The sequence below is a fragment of the Nicotiana attenuata genome, unplaced genomic scaffold, assembly GCF_001879085.1.
Source record: "Nicotiana attenuata strain UT unplaced genomic scaffold, NIATTr2, whole genome shotgun sequence".
Taxonomy (NCBI): Eukaryota; Viridiplantae; Streptophyta; class Magnoliopsida; order Solanales; family Solanaceae; genus Nicotiana; species Nicotiana attenuata.
In genome coordinates, this window is record NW_017671495.1 from 31173 (window position 1) to 40506 (window position 9334).

The 9334-nt window shown below is 39.1% G+C and overlaps 1 protein-coding gene across 1 annotated transcript; it reads right to left on the reverse strand.

Moving 5' to 3' along the window:
* Nucleotides 1–208: 208 nt before the first annotated feature.
* LOC109208623 (pentatricopeptide repeat-containing protein At1g11290, chloroplastic-like) lies at nucleotides 209–1885 on the reverse strand. Its single transcript, XM_019371752.1, has one exon. The coding sequence runs from the start codon at nucleotides 1883–1885 to the stop codon at nucleotides 209–211; it is 1677 nt and encodes a 558-aa protein (XP_019227297.1).
* Between the last annotated feature and the right edge of the window lie 7449 nt (nucleotides 1886–9334).

The window sequence follows — 9334 nt, forward strand, 5'->3', positions numbered from 1 at the left end:
GTTCTAAAAGTGAAAACTCACTTCAGAGCACATAAGAAGGAAAATAATTGAGATTTTCATCTGTCCCTTCTGAAAATTTTGGTTGAAATAAGGCAACAAAATTGGCGAATAAGAGGACACTTAAAAGAAATTAGATTTCACAAACTTATGACTGAGTTTCCAAGTAGATAAAGTACTGAGATACCATCTGTCTATTTTCTCTACCTTTCTACAGACTCGTTTCAATTAAGCTATAACCGAAGTCTTTCTTCAAATTCTTCTCATCCATGAGTTGCCTCAACTGTTCTACCTCTTTCCATCTTCCCTGCTCTGCGTATAAGTTAGACAGAATCACAAAAGAGCTTGTATTTTCTGGGTCTAAAGCAATGAGCCTTTTGGCAACGATCTCACATATTTCAATTGATATGCAAGTCTTTCTACAGCCAGCAAGCAGAGTTCCCCATATCCGCTTATCAGGTTCAACAGGCATGTTGTTGACGAATTCAAGAGCTTCTTCTACATTGCCTTGACGACTAAGCATATCAACCATGCACGCATAATGTGCAAGTTTTGGAGTAACACTGAATCTCTCTTCCATTGCATAAAACCAGTTCCATGCCTCATACTCAAGACCACAATGACTGCAGGCAGATAGAACAGAAATGAAAACAACATCATTTGGTTTAATCCCAGTGTTTAACATGTCTAAGAAACACTGAAGAGCCTCATTTCCATGCCCATTAATTCCATAACCATTGATCATTGAGCTCCAACAAATAAGATCTTTGCTAGGACATTCACTGAAAATTGCCTCCCCTTGGCTTATGCGTCCAAATTTGCAATACATGTCAATAAGTGAGGATATCAAAAAGGCATTTGATGTATTTCCAATTTTTACCACTTGTGCGTGTATACCTTCTCCAATCTCTTCAGCAGCCATCGAAGAACAAGCACGTAATAGGCTGACATAGATGATCTCGTTAGGCTTCTCATTTGCTGATCGCATCTGCTGATATATATGAAACGCATCACTAGGCAGTTCGCTTTGGGCATATGCTGCAATCATCGTACTCCAGGCAATAAGATCTTTTGGTTTCAGGTGATCAAACAGACTCCTGGCCGACTGAATATCACCAAAACCACCATACATGTGAAGAAGAGCAGTTACTACCGAAACAGATCTCGAATATCCCTGCTTGAGCACGAGGCTGTGAAAACACTGCCCAATTTTAATCTCATCCAATTGTGACAATGCTCCAATTACTTCGCGAATAACACTCTCATCTGGCTCAAAGCAACAATACCTCATTTCAGAGAATAAACTCAAAGCTTCACTGAAACTGTCATTTTCTACACATCCATGAATCATAGTCCTCCATGAAACAAGATCCTTCTTCTCTATTCCGTGAAAAACAGTTAGGGAAGCCTTCAAACTCCAACATTTAGCATACATATCCACAAGGGAATTTTGGATATTAACATGAGAAATAAACAAACTTTTTATTGAATAAGCATGAATTTCTTTTCCAACTTTCAAAGCACCAAGATTGGCACAAGCAGGGACAATCCCCACAACGCTAACATAATTTGGTTCCACACCAAAGGATAGCATTTTCCTGAAAAGCTCAACAGCCTCTACGTACTCTCCATTCTTCACACAAGCTGAAACCATTGCACTCCACAAAATTACATCTTTGCCACTTGTGTGATCAAATAATTTCCATGCGGTATCCATATCCCAAATAGAGTGAACACCAACAAGAGCCGTCACAACGGGCAGTTCCAATTCAAATCCCATTTTGATTGTGAACCCGTGAATTCCTTTGACCATAGGCTCCCATTTTTCGACAGCTCTTATAATGCATAAAACTGTCACGTAATTGGGTTTGTGTTCATTTCTTAGCATTGTTTTGAACAAGTAGATGGCTTCGATGGATTGTTTTTCCCTCACCAAACTGGATATTTTTGACGTCCATGATCTCACATTTTGTTTTTCGGCAAACTTAAGTGGGTGCAAAAAAAAGGAGCTTTCTCGCATGTTCAATGAAATTCGCGACGAGTAATTTCTCTTTGGAAATTTAGTAAACAGCTTGTATGCATTTTTAACTACCAACTTCATCTACAATTCATCGAACAATAAAAGTCGCCAAATCGGGATAATATTCTATTGGATAAGCACATATGCAGATGCAAAGAGAGAGATGCAGAAAACTAGCATAGCAGCACAACCGAGCTGAGACCTTGTTGTGATGGTGTGAGGAAACTTCTGTTTTTGGTTCTGTCCCTGTTATCTTCACCTGTTTCTGGTAACCATATTAGTCCCTAACTAATGGCTCAAGAGCTGTTTGGTTCTTGAAATTAACACATATTTCCGCGTGCTATGTAATCAAATGAACCAAAGAACTTACCACGTCTGCAATTTTTCATTGTTACCTTTGGTAAGATTTGTTCCTTTGACTTTGGTCCTCAATTCTAGTTTCTCGGGGAAAAGTTTTATTGTGGGCGAGACGCAACCAACAACAGTTGACAAGTGTCTGTTGGGCCCCACCTTGCCAAGAGCGGAAGTGCAAAGTTAGTTACTAATTAAAAATGTCTTTATTCTTTAGATATTGTTTCAAATGTATTTATTCTTTAGCTAGTGCTTAATAAATTTTTATCTGCCTAAACGAAAATACCCCTGTGTTAGATATGGATACTGTGTAAACATTAAGGACATGGTGTCCTTAACTTCATGAATGTTGTGTAAATCTTAAGGACAACGTGTCTGGTCATATCCTTAACTTCATATGTGCAGTGTAAATGTTAAGGACATGGCGCCCTTAACTTCATGTGCGTAGTGCAAAATGTTAAGGACACCATATCCTTAATATTTACACAGCACTCATGAAGAAAGGGTAAAAACGTGACTATCCCCCGCTATTTCTTCGCCAGCACGCTCTCACTTCCACCTCATTTTCTTAAATTCCGCTTGTTCTGCGTTTGCATTTTCGAACACATATAAAATAAATTTATTATTAGGGAAAATACATAAGTATCCCCCGACCTATACCCGGATTCCCAACTAACTTTTTCTTTGCGTGAATTCTATTACCCCCTAAACTTATTTTAAGTGTAATTATTTGCACCCTTAACGCCCAACATGTATTTTTAGTACGTTTTTTATTCTTTCTTCTTTTTCTTATCCTTTTTTCTTATTCTTATTATTCTCATTGTTTTTGGTTATTTCATTCTCTTTTTTTTTTTTTTTTGGTCACGGCGGCATAAAATGGTGGTCGTTGGAGTTTCACAAACACCATTTTTTTGGCGAATTTTTTTTTTCGGCGATAGAATTTTATCCTGATCTAAGTGTGTTTTGTTTTATATATATATAAATTTTTCTTGAAAGTATAATTTATGTGTGGGAGGAAGAGCAAAAGAAATAAAAATGAATATAAGCTGAGAAAACTTTTTCCAGTTAAAATTTCAATACATCATTTTTTTTTTCGGCGTGGGAAGGCTTCCGACGATGAATTTTTTCCCCCAAATCTGAGTGTATTTTGCTTTGCTTATGAATAGATCTTTTTGAGAGTTTAATTTGTGTGTGAAAAAAAAATGAAAGAAAAACGGATAGACAAAATCGTCGGTGAATGAATATCCGCCGGAATTAGAGAAGAAACGAAAAAAAGCCAAAGAAAAAGGAAAAGGAAAAAAAGAGTAAGAAAAAATGGTGGAAAAAAAATAAAAAAAATCTGAAAATTATTTTTTCTTGCTTCTCACTCTCCTTTAGGAGAGTAAAATACACACACTCTGCCACGTTAGCGTTAAGGGTGCAAACAATTTCATTGAAAATAAGTTTAGGGGGGTAATAGGATTCCCACAAAGAAAAAGTATATAACTAGGAATCCAGGTATAGGTTAAGGGGTACTTATGCATTTTCCCTTATTATTATGCATATAGTGACACTGAGATATATTTATGGTCAAAAGCAACATGATATAACTTGCGAATAAGATATAGTAAATAAAATATTAGGAAACAATCCTCACAATTTTATCGTGTCTATTATCTCTGACAAGCTTTTGATTTAATATAAGAATTTTTTGGTAGGTAATGCACGGTGATCGGCAACAAAGAGCGGAGAGGGTAAGGGAGGGGGGGGGGGGGGGTTTATGGGCACAAGAGGGATCATAAATGGTGAAGAAAGAGAGATAGAGAAAGAAAATGTAAAAGAAAAAGAATAAAATAAGATTAAAAAGTCTGTGACGACCCGACTAGTCGTCTCATGAGTTACCGCTCTGTTTCCCCCATTTTTGCTTCTTTATGCTTTGTTATCCGTGTTTTGTGGTATCGGGTTGGTCGGATCGAATCTGGAATGATTTTGGTAAGGTTTGAGACACTTAGTCTCTTTTAAGCAAGTTTAAGTTGGAAAAGTCAACCGGATGTTGACTTGGGTGTTAGAGGACTCGGATGTGAGTTCCGATGGCTCGGTTAGCTTCGGGAAGTGATTTAAGATTTAGGAGCGTGATCGGAATGAGTTTTGGAGGTTTGGAGTAGTTTTAGGCTTGAATTGGCGAAGTTGATATTTTGGCGATTTCCGGTTGATAGGCGAGATTTTGATATTGGGGTCGAAATGGAATTCCGAGAGTTACAGTATTTCCCTTGTTTCATTTGGGATGTGTGTACAAAATTTTAGGTCATTCGGATATGATTTGGTTGGGTTTTTGATCAAAAGCGAAATTCGGAAGATTTTTAGAAACTTAGGCTTAAATCCGATGAGTTTTGGTTGATTTGATATTGTTTGAGATGTTTTGAGGATTGGAACAAGTTTGAATAAGGTTGTAGGATATGTTGGTTCCTTTGGTTGAGGTTCCGGGGGCCTCGGGTGAGTTTCAGGTGGTCAATCAGACCATTTTGAAGTTTAGAAAGTTGCAGATTTTGAGTTCCAGTAGTTGCAGACATTTTGGCCTTCGCGTTCGCGAGAGGACCCTCGTGTTCGCGAGAGGACCCTCGCGTTCGCGAAGAGTGAGCTGAGAGAGGTGTAAATTTAGCCTTCGCGTTCGCGAGGCAAGTGATGCGTTCGCGAAGGGCTGCGAGATTGTGCATCGCGTTCGCGGGCATATAGTCGTGTTCGCATAGAAGGAATTGAGAGGCTGAGCTTCAGTGGAATTAACTCATCGCGTTCGCGCTGTATGGGACGCGTTTGCGAAGGTTCGTGTGGGTAAAGCACCGCGTTCGCGAGGGCTTGGTAGTGATCGCGTAAGAGGAATTTCGGTCAAAGTTATGTTGTGCTTCGCGAACGCGAGGCTCTAACCGCGTTCGCGAAGAAGGAAATTAGACCTGGGCAGAATGTTTTTAAACTCGTCTTGTCCGCGACTTGGGGCTTATTTCCTCCATAGCTGGTCATTTTTAGAGATTTTTGAAGGGGATTGAAGAGGTATTCAAGGGGAATCACGTTGAGGTAAGATTCTTGGACTTAAAACTCGATTATTATGAGAATTCCACCTAGAAAATCATTGAACTTAAGCTAAAAATTGAAGAACTAGGGCTTGGAAACTTGGACTTTTGATTGGGAAATTGAAGGACCATTTGAGGTCGGATTTGAGAACTTTTAAATATGTATAAACTCGTGGGAAGATAAGGGATCTATTGGTGTAAAAATTTCTGAAGTCTTAAATTAGAGAAAACTGAATAGGAATGCGGAAAATTCAACATAAGCCTCTACCCAAGACTGGTGTCACAAAACTCACGAACTACTAATAGTACTAAATACAATGCCTGCAAGAAAATATAACTGTTTGTCTCGAGTACAAGGAGATAACAGACTAAAATAAAGGATAGAGGAGACGCGGGCCTGCGGACGCCTGCAAGGCTACCTCGGTATCTCGCTGGACTGAAGGCTGGCTCCCGCGCTACTGCTGCTGCTGTCCAAAACCTGGATCTGTGCAAAAGAGCACAGAGTGTAGTATCAGCACAACCGACCCCATGTGCTGGTAGGTGTCTAGCCTAACCCCGGTGAAGTAGTGACGAGACTAGACCGAACTACCACATAAACCTGTGCAATATATATATATATATATATATAGCGGGGTCGAAATACAGAGACAGATAAATAGTATGGGAGGGGGAGCATGCTGTGGGGAAACAACAATTTCCGAATAAGAGTCATCCAGTAACGAAGGAAATAACACAACTAAATCGTCAATAATGAAAACAGAAATCAACAAGTGCACGACATTGCCGACGCCCCCTTTTTCTCTCTCTAGAGCGAGATCAGGTTTACGACATTCAGGAAAACAACTCTATTCCCGTTTGAAAATTGGGTTTTTGGAATTGAAGAGTCGCCACCTAATGATTAAGTGCATTAGGACACTAAGGGTTTTGAATTTGAAAACTAGAGTTCGGGTAAGGGCTAGACATTATCTCGAGGGGAAGGTGTTAGGCACCCCTCAAGATCCACTAGTGTGGTTCCCGGCCATGCTACAATTGTGACTTTAAATGCAAACAATAAGTAGGCAAACAAGAATTACAAATACAAAGAGGGATTTTTACATAATGGTTGCAAGGGTTTAAGGAAGTTAAAGAGACTGAATTTTGATAAAGGAAGCAGTTTTAAAATCTTGAATAAAGGAGAAATTTTTACATAGTTGCTGCAAGTTAAAAGCAGTTTAAAAGCTGGAGTTTGGCAAAATAAAATGGACAAATAAGGGAAGGGGTCCTAGGTTTATACACAATATGGATCACCCCACACAACACCTAGTAACCGTTTATACACGTGGTGTTATCGTGTGGTCATCATATCCATATCTACCCTTCCCCACCCCGTTAAGGTATTAAACGCGAAATGGTGTCGTTACCTTAGCATGCTATTACCCGTCCCAATCCTATCAATCCTGGAGGCTTTTAGGACTACTAATCCTAAAGGGAGGAAGCTTGTCTTTTAGAGGTTTAAAAAAGGATAAAATTCTAGGGCGTCAATCAGAACACATAATGCAATTAATGGGGAGATAAAACAATTAAAGGCTCAAGTAGGCCTCCTCAAATCACAAAAATCATGTAGTCTAGCACGTCTTGCATATACTGATTAGGTCCAAATTAGACTTAAGCGTTAAGCGGACTGGTTCAACCCATATTTTTAGACAAGAAATCCGCATTAGGCCCGCCTGGATGCAATTACTGAAGACTGATGCAGTTACAACTTTTACCCTAAGGCTTGCCTAGGTGAGACTTATAGGCATGATATCTACTGGTTTTAGAAAAAGAAATAAACAGGTTACAAAAGGGTTGCCAGTTTTAACAAAATGATACGAGTTCTGCAGTTGGTTACTACTGACAGACTAATCTTAAAACGAGTGATTCAGATTTGGTTGATAGTTCCTATAGGCATGCTTTCTAGCGTTGTTAATTTTAAACACTTTTTACAGGCGTAACAGGAGCGCAGAAATCCTACGAACATAGTATCTAGGATGCAATTGATTATTAGATGACCTATAACTGTTTGCCTAATGATAGATGCAAAAATGCAGAATCTTAAAGACATTGTCTCTATATGAAGAATTCTTATGAGCAGGATATCTATATGATATACAGAGTTCTTATAAGCATGGTTTCTACATATGACAGTGCAAAATTCCTATGAGCATGATTTCTATATATGAAAGTGCAGAATTCCTATGAGCATGATTTCTATATATGAAAGTGCAGAATTCCTATGGGCATGATTTCTATATATGAAAATGCAGAATTCCTATGAGCATGATTTCTATATATGAAAGCGTAGAAACCCTACGAGCATGATTTCTATATATGGAAGTGCAGAAATTCAAAGAAAACTCCTATAGGCAGGATATCTACCCTTAAGCATAAACAAATAACCCTCTCCTTTTTACTAAGACCCCATAAGTTATTACAAATTTATTACAGACCAAATGAATCAAACAGAAAATAAAATTACATCCGAACTTTTAATCTACATCCAAGGAGCCTAATTCACACCCAAGGTCTAACAATATGATATGAACCAACTGCCGGGATCAGGTTCCAAAGCCTTTCTCTTATCTGGAGTGTGTCAAAGTTCCAAGGAGTTTCAAGAACTCCAAGCAAGCTTACACCCAGATATCATTACAGAACTGAATTAAAGTGCAGTGTGGAAAGGCCAGCCCTCCAATGTCCAAGTTCAGAGGGAAGTTCGAGTGGAATCACCAAGAGGTGATCATTCATGGTGACGGGAGTAACCCCATATACAGTCGTCAAACCATCCCAGCGATTGAAGGAAGAAGGAAGCTATGAGGAGAAACTTACCACCACATTGAGCGAGTCAACGCCGTGGACAAAGATAAATGGTGGGATAGAAAGATAGAAAGTATCCTGAATTGGAGCGGGTATGAACCTGGCAAAGGGCTCGGAAAGAACCTTCAGGGAATCACCAAGCCTATCAAACTGAAGAAGCATGGAACCACTTTTGGGTTAGGGTACGGTTATACTTGGGAAGAATTCTATATTACCATTTACATACAAGAGACTAATTTTATTAGTACCAAATAATCCAAAAGCCTCATCCTAACAAAACAAGACAATTCCCTTAAGAAAGTTGTCAATCTATCCATCATCGGGAAAAGTCACCCGATTCACTTCAAAAGTGTTCCTTGGGAAAGAACCGTAGCATTAAGAAAACCCAAGGAATTTTTATTTTAGGAAATAACAATAAAAGAAAAGAAAACTACTACAAAGGATACTAAAATAAAAGAAGCTAATACTACTAAAAAAAATATAGGCTATAAGAAGAAAATAAATAACAAAAGAAAAATAAAAACACAAACACGACTAATCAATACCAAGCCCGGCAAGGGCACACAATATACAAAACAACATAATCACAAGCCCGGCAAGGGCATAGAGTATCCATAGCATAAATATAAGCCCGGCAAGGGCACATAATCTCAAAACATGAATACAGTACAATAGCCACCCCCAACTAAAATATTGCAGTGTCCACACTGCACAATATCAAATAGAAAGCATAAATAGTTTGAGGGTCTCCCCGAGGTCTGCATCAGACTAGCAGACTGTGGGAGGACGGCTAATCAATGTTGTGCTGTGCTCGTGACCCCATCATCCTCTGTCTCCTCATCGTCATCATCATCATCACCACCATCACTAGCAGTCTCGGACATGAAGGAATACTCCTCGCTATCATCTTGGGCCTCTACTGGTATCTTCTTGTCTGGGTTTCCCCATTTGAAGATAGACTTGATGCCTCTCCACATTTTGATCATGAGTTTGCCCTTCTTCTTGTCTTCTTCTTCTCCTTCTCAAAGTCTGACTGAAGGGTGGCATGTGCCTTGGCCAAAGTGCTGTAGGCCCCCTCTATTCTAGTCAC

Excerpts from the sequence above, each read along its gene's own strand:
- LOC109208623 (XM_019371752.1), bottom strand. The coding sequence starts at position 1,885 with ATGCTAAGAAATGAACACAAACCCAATTACGTGACAGTTTTATGCATT.